We start from the raw sequence: 16,875 nt of genomic DNA, 5'->3' as shown, positions 1-16,875 counted from the left end.
GTGTGTTCAAAACAACTTATCTGTTATGAACTATTTCAACAATTTGAATGCTATTTGGGATGAAATGAACCTGTTGATTCCCCATGCTAATTGTACCTGTGAAGCAAATGAAACAAATAAGAGTGTGGCTGAGAGGAAAAAGGTGAATCAATTTTTGCTAGGTTTGAATGAATGCTTTGATAATGTTCGAGGTCAGATCCTTTTGATGGATCCGTTACCAAATGTCAGCAAGGTTTATTCAATGATCCTACAAGATGAGGATCAAAGAAGAGTGTCTAACCAGGTCAATCATAATACTGAATCTGCTATGAATGTGAGGAATAAAAAATTTTCTAAACCTCAAGGAGTAGGTTTTAGACCAAAGTTCTCAAGAGAAGAAAGGAGAAAGCTTAAATGCACTCATTGTAATGAAACTGGACATGATGTCACTAAGTGTTTCAAACTCCATGGTATTCCTGAGTGGTACAAGAAGTATAAAGAGTATATGAAGAGTAGACAACAAGCATTGAATGTGATTCACAACAAAGAAGTTGTTCCAGATAACAACATTCAGACTATGGAACAGGTTTTTGAAGAGCAATTTCATAAATGTTTTATGAAGTTCAATCAAGGAAGTAAATCAGAATCACAAGATGGGAAAGTGAATCTTATCAACTCTCAATCTGATCCATGTACTAGTGCAGGTGGCCATTTTGCTTTTGGAATTACACAAAATAAATCAGAACTAGAGTGGATCATTGATTCAGGAGCTAGTACTCATGTTTGTTGCAATGCTGAAATGTTGGCAGAGATGCAAACACTTGATGGAATTCAGCAGATGTTCTTACCAGATGGTTCAGCACAGGTCATCAAGTATTGTGGAAAGGTTATTCTAACTCCAAATTTGGTATTGGAGAGAGTGTTAGTGGCTCCTAATTTCACTCATAATTTCTTCTCTGTTGCTTAGTTAGCTAAAGACAGCAATATCAAATGTACTTTTATTGAATCACACTGCCTCATTCAGAGAAGACATGGAGATGCTGTTCTGGGAATTGCCAAAGCAAAGGGAAAATTGTATGTTATAGATTCGTGTGTTGACAAGAAAGTTAACTCAGTACAAGATCTAGCCACAAGAAGTGCTCTGGATTGGCATAAAATTCTTGGACCTGCCTCTCTCACCACTCTTCAGCATATGAAGATAGTCCAACAGCTTATCACAGATGAAGAAAGGAAAGTGATTAAAGCTTGTGTTGCGTGTCATAAAGCCAAGCAATGCAGAAACCTTTTTCCTCTCAAACAACATAGAGCAGTGAAGGCTTTTGATATAATACATCTTGATACCTGGGGACCCTATCATGCTAACAATCTTACTAATAATCCATATATACTTACTATTGTGGAGGATTTTAGTAGGTGTACTTGGATATTCTTGATGAATTCCGAACAACAAGTTCATGGAATTCTCAAACAATTCATACAAATGGTGAAAACTCAATTTCGATGCACCATTAAATGTATCAGAAGTGATAATGGTTCGAAATTTGTGAATCATAATGTTTCTGCTATGCTTTCTGAACAAGGAATTTTACATCAGAGATCTTGTTCTTACAACCCACAGCAGAATGGTTTAGTTGAAAGAAAGCATAGGACTCTATTGGAAGTAGCTAGAGCTCTTATGTTTCAGAGCAAACTTCCCATGAAGTTTTGGTCCTATTCCATTCTTTTTGCCACATGACTCAATAGATTGCCTAGTGCTCTTCTTCATTGGAAGAGTCCTTTTGAGCTTCTATATGGTACAGAACCTAATATTCAAGATTATCATCCTTTTGGTAGCTTGGTCTATGTTGTGGATGTTTCTCCTGGAAGAAAGAAATTTGATAGCAGATCGATCACATACATAATGCTGGGAGTTGCACCTGGACATAAAGGACATTCTCTGTTTGATCTTGAAGGTGAGAAAGTGTTTGTTGCCAGAGATATCAAATGTTTTGATACTATATATACTTTCTCAATGCCAGATTCTGATCTGATTCCAATTGCATAAGTTTCTATTACTAATGCATTTGATCCCTTAATATCATCCAATAATTTAGATCATTTTCCTTCTTCACCTATGCCTGATTCTCATTCTCCAACTTCTATTATTTTGAATGAACAATCATCATCACCTTCATCTATATCAGATCTTGACAGCAACATTGATAATGATACTGATACTCAGTCATCTCCTGTGATTTCAGAACCTTTACCATATTGCATTGTTGTCAACAAGGGGAAGAGAGCAGTCAAGCCCCCTAGTTGGATGCAGGATTTTGTTGCAGTATGTTCTGCACAGTTTCCATCTACAGTAACACCTTCTACTCATATTGTTACTCCTTTGACATTTCCTTTTATCACATCTCCATTATTTACACCAGAATTCACCCACTTTCTGGTTCAAATCAATGATTTGAAAGAGCCTCAGTCCTACACAGAGGCAAGTTTATCTCATGGATGGATAGAAGCAATGAATGCAGAGCTTGCTGCCCTTGAAACAAATGGAACCTGGGTTCTAACAGATCTGCCTGCTGGTAAGAATCCTATTGGTTCCAAATGGGTATACAAAGTGAAGCTAAATCCTGATGGTACTGTGGAAAAATTGAAAGCTCGATTAGTTGCTAAAGGGTATATGCAAGAATATGGTATTGACTATGAGGAGGTGTTTTCTCCAGTTGCTAAGCTGGTGTCTGTCAGACTTCTTCTTTCTATTGTAGCTTTTATGGATTGGTTTATCCATCATATTGACATTAATAATGCTTTTCTCCATGGTCACTTAACGGATGAGATCAATATGTCTCCTCCTCAAGGATATCATAAAGCTTCAAATGGCCAAGTCTGTAAGTTTATTGGTATATGTAGATGATGTTCTCATCTTTGGCTCAGTTGAACAAGATCTTGTTCTGCTCAAGACTTTTCCGCATGATCAGTTCACTATTAAAGATCTTGGTCAAGCTTGTTATTTTCTAGGAATGGAAATTGCTCGAGGCACAGCTGGTGCATATGTATGTCAGAGAAAGTACATCTTAGACATCCTTGATCGTTTTGGTTTACTGGGATGCAGACCTGCATCTACACCTATTCCTCCTGGTTTATTATTGTATGATGATACATCAACACTCTTGGATGATTGCCTTCCCTTTCGACGATTGGTTGGTCAGCTTTTATACCTCAATCTTACTCGTCCTGACTTAGCATTTGCCACACAACAACTAAGTCAGTTTGTTGGATCACCTAAACAAGTGCATTGGGAATGTGCTTTGCATGTTCTTCGGTATTTGAAAGGGAGTTCATCTATTGGGCTATTTTTCTCAGTTGATACTCTTATTTCTCTTATGGGATATTCAGATGCTGATTGGGGGACATGCAAGATTACTCGAAAGTCCATAACTGGATTTTGTATTTTCATGGGAGCTTCTCTTATATCTTGGCGTAGTAAGAAACAAACCACCGTTGCTTTATCCTCCGCTGAATCAGAGTATCGTGCGCTCAGTTCTATTGCTAAGGAATTATCGTGGCTATCCTATCTTTTCCATGATCTTCATCTCCAAATTCCTCTTCCCATCTCTATTCACTGTGACAATGTTGCAGCTATTCAGATAACCAAGAATCCAGTCTATCATGAGCGAACAAAGCACATTGAATTGGATTGTCACTATGTCCGTGATCTCTTCAAGTCTGGTTTTCTGCTTCCGGTCTATATCTCCACATCTCTTCAGCTCTCAGATCTCTTCACTAAAAGCTTGGCCGGTCCACGCTTTGCTTTGTTGTTGTCCAAGATGGGCCTTGTCGATTTACATAGGGTCCATCCTTATAGGGGGTCTTGAGATTTGTTTGTTATTGTTTTGTACGGCCTTGATTTAATCTTAGAATAAATGGCCCAGATTCGCGCATACATGTAGTGTGAGAATCTAATATAAAAGGATCATCACTTATCTTTGTCTTCTAATTTTTTTGGATAAAATGAAATATACTTTCTTTCTAATTTTTTTGGATAAAATGAAATATACTTTCTCTCATTCCTTCTTCAATTCCATTTTCAATTTCAATATGGGTAAACCCCCGGCCGAACCTAATACTCTGCAAACTAAGTCCGACAGGAAAGTCACACTAGACGAATCATGTGGGACAGGTAACATCCGATTTATTTGCTGGTAGAAAAGGTGGGAGAGAGAAATAGAAAAAAATAAATCACAAAGAGAGAAGACAATCAATGCCACTATTTCTGCACCAAGCGACCTGGAAGCCTAGTTGATAGGCCATTGTGTTGGCATTTTTCCGAAGAGATGGGAAAATTGAAATTTATAAGCCACATTCCTATCTTTCATTATATAATTATTATTTTTAAAATTATAAATTAATATATATATATATATTTGAAACAAAATGATAATTTATATTTTTAATTGATGGTTATAAATTTTTCTGGATGATTATAATTATTTTAGTTTCAATGTTATATATTTTTAAATAATATTTACTTTATCCGGCATTCAAATATTTTTTTATTTTTTATTTTTTTTCAAAAAAAGTATTCAAATTAAAAAATAAAAAAATATCTATTAGTGTTGTATAATAAAAATGCAAGAATATTTTATTTAGGTACGGAGTACTTACTTTTAATAAAATTAGTTAAAAAAAATAATAAATAAACTAAAATTTATGGATGACACGAATATATTATTTTGGCAAAAATTAGTTACATATCCTTTGTAATTTACAAAAGAAATGTAACTAATTTTTATAGACGAAAGGACTATAATTTTTCACGACAAACCAACCTGCAACTATAATCATTATTTTACTAACAGCCCAAGCCAACCTTCTTTCAAGGGAAAATCACTACCCATTTTAACAACTTCAACAATATGATACCAATGCCAAATTAAGTGACATTCCTATGATCCCTTTTTCCATAGAAAATTAATAATAACAATAAATAATAATAATAATAAAAAAATACCTCAATATTTTGTAGGAATCATTTCTCCCAAAATGATTATAATATCCTGTCTGTGATTAGGTCCCATACAAAAACAGTCAGTTGAAGATGACCCCTACACCAAAAATTTCCTTCCCATTGGTTCTTCCTGATCCATCTATACATATATATATATATTGTTCTATGACACTAATAATGCCATAAAAAGACTGTCTTAAGTACAAGAACTTCTTGTATACACTTCAGTTTGTGACATCAACAGAGATCGAGATGAGACTGAGAACATACCAGCACTGCAGAAGACAGACATACAAGGAGGGCTTCTTAAGGCGCTGCATCGGATAATCTTTAAGCCCGATTGATTGAGGAAAGTCAGACAGCCCATACATCAGATATAAGTAAGAAAACTAAGGTGCTGGTGGAGTCCTCTGTGAGCTTAGTACAAAATGAGTATCGGCTTTTGTCCTGAATTATTTTGGGACGTTTTTCCTCCCTGCCTTTAGCATAATACTTTTTTTTACCTTGTGTAGTACAACTCTTGGGTTGATAGAGACCAGTATTGCATCAACAAATCCAGGCAAGATGATTAGCTCAATTCTTTTAGTAGCAACTAGGTGTAATACTAGTTTACAGCTTCATATAAAAGGAGTTGGGGTTGTAAGTGCCCCTTTTCACACATTGCTAGAACATCGTTCCAATCACCAATTACCTGGTAGTAACAAAACATATATATATATATATGTATAAAGCACGGAACAAAAGGAATTGAGATGTTTCGAATTAAATCTGGAGAATCTTAGAACAGCATACCTTCACGTTTCTGTCATCGTACATGATCCACTGCCCATGATCGTGACTGTAGGCAAAACAGTGATAGTGTTGCCCATAGTAGCAAACCTGACAACACAAGGTTCAGAGTTCGAAATCAACAGCTCTACTATGCCTTACTCGATTAAACACTAACAAGTAGAAGAATGTTTATAAGTTTATCATATAAGAGGCGATCGTCCATGTATTTGGCTTATGATTTTGTGCAAGTTCTTCGAGGTAAAAACAAGATTGGAATGAATGCAGAATTAGTGAATATAGAAGCTAGAAACTCAACTGAATTACGAAATGCACTATTAAAGAAGATATGCGTAAGCAAAAGATGAGGGGAGCAGTCTGATAGATATCAACATCCAATTAGATCGAGAGGAAGGTGAAGGATAATGGATAAGATTTTTTAAAAGATTGAGTTGCATCTCATCTGATTCCATATTAAATAAAATGCACGACAAACAGTCTTTTAGTGTTCAGTCTTATGCTACTAATAAGACGAGCTCATACTTGCAGCATTAGACACCGGTTCTACAACACTAAAAGACACAATCAGGGCAAAACTAAAAACTATTCGATTTATAAAGGGTGTGTTTGTTTGGAGGTTTGGATTTTGAGTTGGGATTTAAATAGTAAAAATTTTGAATTTGAATAGTTGTATGATGTGATATAAATAGGGTTTGATGTGATGTTTTGAATGTAAAATTGATTTTTAGTATAATATAAAAAATGAAAAATAGGTGTTTGATTTGATGTTTTTGGGGGGAAAAAATTGGATGAATAGTGGAAATCCACCAAAATCCTTCAAACAAACACACCCAAAGTGTAACAGCCGCAGATCATGAATAAGTTTCCTAAGTAAAACTGCTGCCTTTTCTCAACATTTCAAGGTTGTTTCACTTTCATGTAGAATAAATGTATGAATAAAAAGAACCTAACTAACAACACACACGCAGAGTAGATGGCCCAGGTTCGACTATTCAAAATTCAGTTTAGTACCTACTTTTGCTGCAAAAATTAGAACAATTCAGGCACTCAATTACGAATATTTTGGAATTCTCAAGAATATTTCATATATAAAAACAAACTTCAAATTAAACAAGATCAGGTAGGCATACCACTGAAACCAAGCAATGTCTATTTTGTGGATCAAGACCCCGGTACAGGATGCTGACATCAATCTCAGTGGATAAAGTTGATAATGTGGCTCTTATATCTTCAATACTCTCACAAGTATTCTGCCATCCCAGAACTACGAGGGCACATGCACAGTTCACAAGAATAACAGAGATGAAATAACATGAGGGAAAAAAAATTTTGAAACAAAATAAAATATTTAAATTGGTAGTTAAAGGCACCTGCAGTGAAAACATGCGGTGCACTGGAGAGAATGTGGTGGATATAGTTGAGCTTCCCACATCCACCAGCCTCTGTATCACAAGCTAACAGGTGGTTCATTTCAACAAGATTCAGAAGTTCATCGAAGGAGTTCTCCAGATTCGTAACCTAAATAGTGATGCAAGTCACCACATGTCAGCCATTTTGCAGAAATTATAGATCAATACGTGCAGTATATAACCAACTAGAACTATACAAGAATAAGGTAGAATATGGATACTTCTAGCAAAGAAGACATACCTTCATTGTTCTTAGAGCACTGGCATTAATGTTATGAAAGAAAGATGTGTATTTCAGATATCTGGATTCCAACCCACAGTTGTAGCAATTCATTCTCTCCAATATGTCCATTCCAAATATCGAATGTGCAATGCAGGAAGCATTTTTGCAATCCCAGGAGCCTGCACTGTCACTATCATCGGATTCTGTATCAGACGCAACGGATGCAACAGCGAACGACCGATGGAGACAATTGAATATTACCCCAAGCACTTCAGAGGCATCATTCATCTGACCCTACAAGATTACCGCAATTATATAATATGTTGCAAGAACTTCCATGCTCAAAAGGTATTACAGGAAAGCTATCACATTTTACAATATATTAGTCCCACCGACAACAAAGCAGAAAGATAAGTATTTACAGAGTTACCTCCTGGAAAAAATTACTATCAGGATACAAATTGCTTAAAGCAACTCTCAATGAGGTAGGGGCAACAGCTTCTCCTTTGCTATCCTTTGATGATGTGCTAAGAGCAACAAAGATCCCACGCAAAGCACATATAACACATGGATCACCAACATGAACATGTACTTCTGATGATCTCCACAAAAATTCCTCCCGGAAACGTCTCAAGTGCCACAATGACTGTATGATAACAAAGGCAAATGTGTGAGAGGAACTATCAACAAAACATCAATGAGCAACAGGCTTAAAATTTCAACCTGGATTATGACATTAAGAAAGCAGTTGTATTCCCCAACTTCGTTCTTTAGCCCAGTCCCGTACACATCCACTCCATTACCATCTTCTGTTATAACCACATCAGAAATATATAAACACCCACTTCTAAAACTTCCTGGTTATATATTGCCCAATCCAACATCAGGTGTAATAATTTTTGATACATCATACATGTAATCTATGCAAAACCAAAATGTGGAAAAATGAAGACAGATCATATGTCAGATATAGGAACTTCATTTTCCTAATATAGCTGGCACGTGCTGACCATAATCTTTTGAGGTGGGAACTGAAAAAGTTCACTCAATATACACAGTTTTGTAGATGCTACTGAAGAAACATTCAGGTTAACTTAGAACGCACAACAAATAGCACTACTTTTCTGCATCTTTCATGCAGCATGAAGTAAAAAATAGTAATAAGTGTATGATATTTTCTTGATAAGAACACCAAGGACAAATATCTATTAGTTGTTGAGCACACTGAATGACAAGCAACGGGCAAGTTTATCCCGCTCAAATCATCTCATTTCTATACAAAATTAATGCACTCACTGCACTGTAATTGAAGCTTTGGATGATTTTACACAGTATATTTTTTACATGAGATACTTAATCATCTCATTTCTATACAAAATTAATGCACTCACTGCACTGTAATTGAAGCTTTGGATGATTTTACACAGTATATTTTTTACATGAGATACTTAAAAGGGCAGTGAAAGCTTAGCTATTTCAGTTCCACTTGAATAAAATGGTAGAAATCATTTGACATCATAAAAAGGATATCAGAATAATAAATTTGGGACAAAACCCAAAATCCAATTAATACGGAAGAAAAAGAATTGAACTCCGAATTCCCGAAACCACCCCTCCCCCTTCCCCTCAATATAAGCACACACAGGAAAAAAAACATACCAAGGCTTTGGTCTACAGCTTTCTTAAGGTCTGCTTGGAACCTTTCTTCATCTTCTTCCTCCACATGAATCTGTTTCAATGTTTTTTCTTCATTATCTACAAAATTTTAAATAAAAGGATTAACTTCATTACAGCATAATATAATCAGTTACATGACCACAAACAAAAATGTAATCAGTGGAATAGAGCGCCGCAACTGATAGACAGGGTGATCTGAGGATAAGGAAGGGGTAAACTGATTGCCTAGATTAGGAAAACTTTATCAACCTCACCACATAAAACATTAGCCACAAGGTCCCAGCATCAGAATAGGAGTAGCTGATTTTTCCAGAAATACAACCAGTTGATACAATTGGTATCGCATAGAAACTATTCAAAACCTCTAGGTTTTGCAAACAGTCATACAAGTTATGGCAAGATTCAAATATCCACAGTGACTGCTTCCGAGGTATTAATAATCCATTCAGTCAGGTAAGAGAAGCAAAAGATCACACTTGCATAACTAACTCTATGGTTGAAAAAAAGAGGGGCAGTCATCACACTTTTGGCTTATTGAAATCAACAGAACTTTGGGATGGATATAGCAAAGACTTACCAACATGCTTTCACAAGACATGAACAGATTCCATATAAAGACATGGGTCCACAACCACCAGAATGAGTTCTGGATGGATACTATATTTAGACCAACATAGAAAGAAAAGAATAGAAATCATGCATAGGAAAAGCAAAAACTCGATTGGCTACATGAGCCATTAGCCAACAGTAAAGCATGTAACAATATTAACAGCTCCTCGCTAGTCCAAGCAAAAAGCACATTCTTTCACAACCAAGATACCAATATATCAAAGAAAAACTATTGATTCATCTCAATGAAAAACTCTATGTACACTTGTTTACAGGTACGCACCTCTACCATCATGAGAATTTTGATCAAATGCAGATCTACTAGGATCCTTATCTTCCTTGTCTGCAGTCACGGTTAGAGACTTTCCATCAATCAATTTGTTTGGAACTCTGTTTCTCCTGCCTCTTCGTCCCGGTCGTCGATCAGTAAAAGATCCATCATCCTGGGGAATATTTTCATTTTGTAAGCCTGCCAAAAAGGATGTACAACACTGCATATCAGATTATGTTATACAAAAAGAATATCAACAAAAGGCTGAATAAATATATTTTCATGAAATAAAATGATACCAATCCTCGGTATATCCCCATTTGCAGTATTCTTTGGTGTTTCCTCCAAAACCCTGGTAACTCCATCCTTGAGCATGGAGGGTACCTACAGAAATGTCATATTACACATCCTCATGTAAATATTGATTTCTTTTCTTACATAAACTTTTTGAACTTTCAAGAGAGAGAAGAAAAAAAAGGCGGGGGGGGGGGGGGGGGGGGGGGGCAGCAACTTTCTTTGTGGGAAATCACGCGAGGGGTAAAATTAGAAAAGAGCATGTATAACCTTCATATTTGCTAATTGTTGATTAGTATGCTTGCTGTCATTGCAGTGACTCAAATTAGCATCTGCCATAATAATTGTTTCTGCATAATCGCTAGCTTTTGAATATCTTTTATGTTGCTCAGCCAGATGCTTTTCTTTTGCTTCGTTTTCTATGCGCCTTTGGTATTCCAAAGTTTCTTCAAGCTTTCTCTCTTCAGCTTCAAGTTCAATTCTACGTTTGTATTCTTCCTCCTGAAGTTGTAAAGCATCATCAGGTCCAGGGATAGCAAATCCAGAACCTAGACCATCCTCATCTTGTCCATTTTCATGTGATCTGAAGCAACATTAGTTTTATATTAAATATAAATCTCAGAGGAAAACCATTAGTAAATAACCAAAGAGAGAAAGAACTCTGCAAGAAGTGCACAACAGTAACAAAATAATAGATTGTCCGTCTCAGCAGATCTCCTAGGTGGAAATTAAACATTCACCCAAACAGATCTGAGGTGTGAAACCAGAAGCCAGGATATTTTATTCAATAAGTTAGTGGTCCCAATCAAGACTACCTAAATAATAAATTTGTGTCAAGAACATTCTATCTTTACACTGCTTTTAGTTTCCTAGATTGCTGGAATCTTTAAATATCCCAGCATAAGAAATGGAACTCAATCTTAAACTGCACCAACTCAAAAGTTTAATCCAAAGTGCAATTGCTTGAAACACTGTCATGAGCACACTGAAGTAATGGAGAAATAAACCCTGATAGAATATTGTTGAACGATATAACGAAAGAAATTAAGGCGACAGACGAGTGAGGTCATATTGAAAGAAAGAATTACAGGTTTAGTTCACTGAAGGATCAAAGCCCAGACATATAATCTACCAAAATAGAAGATGGATTTTAGCAAGAAACCATAGGAGAGATGAAATTAGCAGCTTCTCCGGCATTAGGTTCCCAACAAAACATAGGTCCCAATCATGATGAAAGCTCAAAGACAAATAAGGAGGAGGTTGGCTTCAGAAAAAAAAAAAAAAAAAAAAAAAGAAGCTTAAAACATTGCACATAATGTAGTTCATATAAAATACAAAGTACTTTGTGCATGCAAGTGGTGTGTTTCAAGATAGAAAGAGAGACATACATCCCTTCAGCAGTCTGATCTTGCAATTCATCACTATCAGCAATCTGCAGTAGTAAAAACCAGCATTTGAGAAAAACTAAAATTGGGAAGAATGTGTATCTAATTGTTTCAAACAACGGCTAGGTTCAATCATAAGCTTCAAACCTTCAACTCCTTGCTTTTACGATTATCTTTACTCTTTTTCTTGTCCTTTGTCCTCTCATGCATGTGTTTCGAACTATCAACAGCACCAGCACCCCTTTTAGAATCAAGTGCAAGTTCAGCTAAAAATGCCTCCCTGGCAGCATCAGATTTTTCAGTAGCATCTTTTTCTGCCAGATCCTCCAATCGGGCCTAGAATAACAGTAATTGTAGAATTCCAGCTTGTCATTAAATGCAAAAGGATAAGATGGTAATGTACTAGGAAATGGAGTTCAATAATATACTGACCCGCATATATGATTTAACTAGAGGGATTAGGATTGCACGGAAATCATGAGAAGATGCTGACTCAAGCTTAACCTCAAGTTGCTGCATTCCTGCAACTGCTCGCATAATTCTTGCATCTATTTTACTGATCTGAATGCGGATAAATGTGAGATACAGCTTCAACATACAAATCCAACATAAATCAGTAAAGGAAGAACTACTATGTCAAACCTCAATAGAAACTTGTTCTTTTTGTCTCTGTATAGCAACTTCTATGCAAGAGTCCAGCTGATGGAGGTAGTCCTTTGTTCTCCAGTCATCATCTTCACCCGATTCCAGGTCACAGAGATGTGATGTAACACCGCTATATGTTTCCTCAAAACCAAATTGGTTTATGTTTAAAGATTCTGCATCTTTAAGAACATTTGACACTGCCTCTAACTCAAATCTGTTGCTGAAAGCTCCAATTTCACGTTCATGTTCGGAAAGTTCATCCCGCCTTTTCTTAAGGACCGTGTCATAACTTTGGCGGGTAAATTCAACCATATGTTCTCTTTTCTTTCCCTCTTCCAAACACAGATCCTCTACACCCTGCAATGCCTCTTCATAGCTTAAATGTTCACATTTTCTTTCACACAAATTCTGCAAATGAGAAGATTCCTTTCCAAGCAGCTGGAGGATTTCCATGCCTTGCTGTGTTTTCTCCTCTTTTGTATGTTTCCAGGATGCCAACTGGTCACCACTCGAAGCACCCTTAAATATCCAGGACAATAATGCATCTGAATCAAGAACAATGCCATTCTCATATCTGATATGAGAAGAAGTAGATAGAGCATAAATTTCAGATGAGTACTGTGGGGTCTTGCAGGGAAGAAATTTCTCATCAAGCACCAGAAAAGAAGCATCTTGGCTGAAAATGATCTTTTCTGTAGTATCAACACCCTGTTTATCAGTGTTTAAATCTTCTCCCCCAGTACTTTTATCTGAATAACGATTTAATCCACAAGACTGAGCAATTTCCTGCAAAAATTTCAGGATTTTCTTGAGCTCTTCTGCAGCCAAAAAACAGATGCACAGAGGAGTTTGGTTGATGTAGGAGTAAAGTTGTGAACCACAACCTATACCCTGGAGCTCCTCCACCGCAAAGTTCACAACCTTGGTTAGGTGGCTTGATGCCAAACACTTGTTTCTGATAAGTGTCTGGAAAATAGCATGGATTTTTTCCAAATGCTTTGAGCGGTCTAGGTCATCAGAAACAGGCCAGTTTTCATGAAGTACGCTTTCCTTCAAATTATTATCTCCATCACAGTCCATCCATTCCACATCATCAAACTGTCTGCTGTCATCAGCATTACCATTGCATTTATCACCAGAATTCTTGTCTTGAGGTGATGAATTTGATTCCAATTCAGAGTTAGTCACAACAGAACGTTGTATCAAATTGTCTCCTCCATATCTCTGACACGATCCATCAGGTATGTTAGACTTCGGGTGTTGTTTCTCAAGCATCCTAATCGAAGCATTTAAGTCCAAGGGTTTCCAGGAGCAGTTAAGAAGCATTTCAGCCCATTCATTCTCCACATTTTGTGGCAAGATTGACTGCAGTTTGGGAAGCAAATTCTCCATATGCTCCTGCACAACATGCTGCATGAATGAATTAGCATCAGCAAATTTATCATTGCACCGAAAGCATGTCCAAAACCTCCACACTTTATGTGCTTCCCCAAAAGACAAAGCTTCATTGAGAACTTCAATCAGTGACCCATCCTTTGATGAACTGAAATGAGCCTTTAGATCTGATATCTTAATTTTTAGCAATTCCTTTTTCCTATCCGAAATCATCGAATTCCAATATGATCGGACCCAATCTATCCTCTCATCTGCAGATGCAATTTTCCTCACATTTCCACTTCTCCTTCTTTCTCCTGTTCTATGGCCAGATCCAGGACCAGAATCCACCCCCTTGCTACTGTTACTACTCTCATCTCCATTATTGCTCAACTGAGACGATTCTGACTTTTGCTGCAATAGGCGAGCTGCAGCCACTCTCACCTCAATTTCCTTCCTCCTCTCCTCGGGTGTCTTTGCCACCTTCTTAATCTCATTTGGCCTCTTTGCTTGAACCAATCTCAGCTCCATGGGATCCTCAGGCACCCTCCGGATCGGAATCAGCCTAAACTTCTCGTCCCCATTGCCCAGATTCTTCATCCAAGTAGAAATAGATGCAATATTTGATTTCTGGATTAATGAACGGAGCTCACTTTGAACATGAGCAACTCGCGCCTCAGGAGTAGATATCTTCTGCTGGTTCTCATCTTGCAAACTCTCTTTGGCAGGATCCACAGGATTTTCAATCGCCAAAGCCCTTTCACACTCTTGCACAACCTCCTCATATTCCTTGCCATCATTGGCCGCCTCATACAGCAAGTTTGCATAAAAATGTGCGAACTCAATAGAATTAGGAGACAGACTTACCGCCTTCCTCGCACTCTCAATGGCATTCTTCAAATGCCGCTGCTTGGAATTTGTGTCATCGATAATAGAAGCTACTTTCACCAAAACAGTACCCTGAACGCGGTAAATCAAGGCCAGGTGCGGAGAATTCTCGTGCTTCGAACACAAATCCTTCATCAATCTAAGGGCTTTGGTGTGGTTTCCCCGCCGCCAAGCCGTGAGCGCCCGGTCACAATCAGTCTTCACTGCAGCATAAGAAGAAGAAGAAGACAAAGAGTTTGCATTGCTACTCCCCTCCGAATCCCTCGCCGCCTCCAAAGTCGCCAACGCCGCGTCCGGCGACTGGTCGGGGTTCGGAACCCCAGCGTCCGCAGAAGACGGAGACTGCAACGTCCTGGAGCGAGGAGCGACGTTCCGCTTCTTGTGCCCCATACCAGATTCCCCAATCCCTACTTAATTGCATGCATAAATCCAATAGCCAGAGCTATCGAATCTACACACAACACACATAGAGCCTGCCCGAATCAGAACCAAAATCGTGTATTAAATGCAGATATTGAGAGATTTACCCCGAAATCTTGGAGGATAACAATCCGAGGCGAGGGCGTTATTCTCCGATTGACGTATATCGACGCAGAGATGGTGGATTTGGGTGTGGGTGTGGATGCGGAGAGCGAGACACACCAACCTACCCCGTTTAGCGAAGCGAAGCGAGAGCAGAGAGAGGGAGTGGGAAGATGAAGGGGAAGGGGGAAGGGAAAGAGGGCTTTTGCCTTTGGGCCTAAAATACATCGAATTTACTCACATACGTTTTTATTTTATACTACCGTATAAATTATAAATACCACTGCACTGCTGCTTAATTACGAATCGGCCTACAATATATTCCGTAATTACATTTTTCTCCTTGCGTTGTTGATTGGACTCCTTTTCGTTTTTATTTCACATTGAGATTTTTTATTTAAATTTTAATTTAAATAATATTTTGTAAAAATTAGTATTTGTATTTTTTACATGACATAAATAATAATTAATATTTTATAAGTAATAGTATAATATAAAGATAAAAAAATAATTTTATCTTTAAATTTATATATTTGCTATAATATTGTATATAATATTATATAAAATGTAAGAATATTTTTTATTAAAATAAAAAATAAATACATTGAAATTGAACATATTGACCGTCATTTTTTTTTTTTCATCATACTATATTGGAAATATTGGAACGGAGTAGAAATAAAAGTAAAAATATTAAATTAATTTTATTAGTATTGTATGATATAAATATAATAGTATTTGTATAATATATTATAAATTGAAATAATATTTGTAATGTTAAATAAATAATATAATTACTAAAAAAAATAGATATTTAAATAAAATAAAATAAAAAATATATTGATAGATAAGCTAAAGAACAAAAGGGAGTATAATTTTTCTCAAATAAAAAACAAGCACACTCATTGGTTGTATTAATTTTTTCAGATAAATTAATGTACTAATTAGGACAAATCACATCCCACCTAACACATAAAACATGAAATTAAAAGTGCAGTCTAATGTGTTCACAAACAAATATAGGGTGTGTTTGTTTAGGTTTCAATTTGAAGTAATTTGAAGTGTTTTTAAGTGAGTTATGAAAAATATACTCATGTCTCTAAAGTCATATTTATATTTTGCCTACTTATTATTAAAAAAATATTTATATTTGTATAATATTTTTTTTTACAAATGTCTTTCTTATTATTATAAGACACTACTACTTAAAATATTTTTGTAATTTTATTTTTAATTTGTATTATATCTTGATATAATAATTAATATTAAAAGATTAATACTTAAAAAGTAAATGACATTTTTTAACCGTACGGAAAGAAGTAGTATCGTTAATTAAAAATTATATTTTATATTGAAGGTAACTTTTTTAAGAGAACATCCAATGTACTCCCTCCGTCCCAAAAGAGGTGCCTTATTGAGAATTAACACGAGAATTAAGGAATAATAGTATTTAATTGAAAGTAAATGTAAAATAGAATGTAAATGACTAAAATGCATGATAGTATGGAAAAGTATGAATAATTTTGTTATAAAGTGGGGACCACGGCTACTAAATAAGAAAACAAGAAAATTGTTTTAGGACGAACGAAAATAGAAAAACAAAATAAATCTTTTGGGACGGAGGGAGTAATTATTATATCTACTCAATTTCTTTTTTTATATTTATTACATATTAATAAAGTTGTATATAATTTATAAATATAAAATAATATAAAGAGGAATATATAATAGAACATATATATTTTTAGAGAAAAAATTGAAATTTATTATTTGAATAAAATTATTTACCGATCAATTACATCTTTTCTAGCTGC

At 36.0% G+C, this 16,875-nt stretch overlaps 1 protein-coding gene across 1 annotated transcript; it reads right to left on the bottom strand.

Moving 5' to 3' along the window:
• Positions 1 to 4,964: 4,964 nt before the first annotated feature.
• Positions 4,965 to 15,288, bottom strand: LOC127255119 (uncharacterized). The gene is made up of 16 exons (XM_051280503.1): positions 15,067 to 15,288; positions 12,275 to 14,990; positions 12,065 to 12,193; positions 11,780 to 11,968; positions 11,636 to 11,679; positions 10,518 to 10,830; positions 10,253 to 10,337; positions 9,966 to 10,151; positions 9,056 to 9,151; positions 8,120 to 8,205; positions 7,827 to 8,042; positions 7,415 to 7,690; positions 7,135 to 7,282; positions 6,895 to 7,028; positions 5,768 to 5,854; positions 4,965 to 5,666 (listed from the first exon to the last, which is right to left on the bottom strand). The coding sequence occupies exons 2-16, from the start codon at positions 14,927 to 14,929 to the stop codon at positions 5,580 to 5,582; spliced, it is 4,731 nt and encodes a 1,576-aa protein (XP_051136460.1). The 5' UTR covers positions 14,930 to 14,990; positions 15,067 to 15,288; the 3' UTR covers positions 4,965 to 5,579.
• Positions 15,289 to 16,875: the final 1,587 nt, after the last annotated feature.

This window comes from Andrographis paniculata, unplaced genomic scaffold (genome assembly GCF_009805555.1).
Source record: "Andrographis paniculata isolate CXL003 unplaced genomic scaffold, ASM980555v1 Contig53END, whole genome shotgun sequence".
Classification (NCBI taxonomy): domain Eukaryota; kingdom Viridiplantae; phylum Streptophyta; class Magnoliopsida; order Lamiales; family Acanthaceae; genus Andrographis; species Andrographis paniculata.
Note: the sequence above shows the minus strand (reverse complement) of the source record. Positions and strands in the feature narration are given on the sequence as shown.

What these genes read in the sequence shown, in the direction of transcription:
- LOC127255119 (XM_051280503.1), bottom strand. Translation starts at nt 14,929, where the DNA reads ATGGGGCACAAGAAGCGGAACGTCGCTCCTCGCTCCAGGACGTTGCAG. An exon ending in AACAATTAGCAAATATGAAG is followed by an intron (nt 10,338 to 10,517) that starts GTTATACATGCT and finishes ACATTTCTGTAG; the next exon opens with GTACCCTCCATGCTCAAGGA. An exon ending in GACATTGCTTGGTTTCAGTG is followed by an intron (nt 5,855 to 6,894) that starts GTATGCCTACCT and finishes TTGTGTTGTCAG; the next exon opens with GTTTGCTACTATGGGCAACA.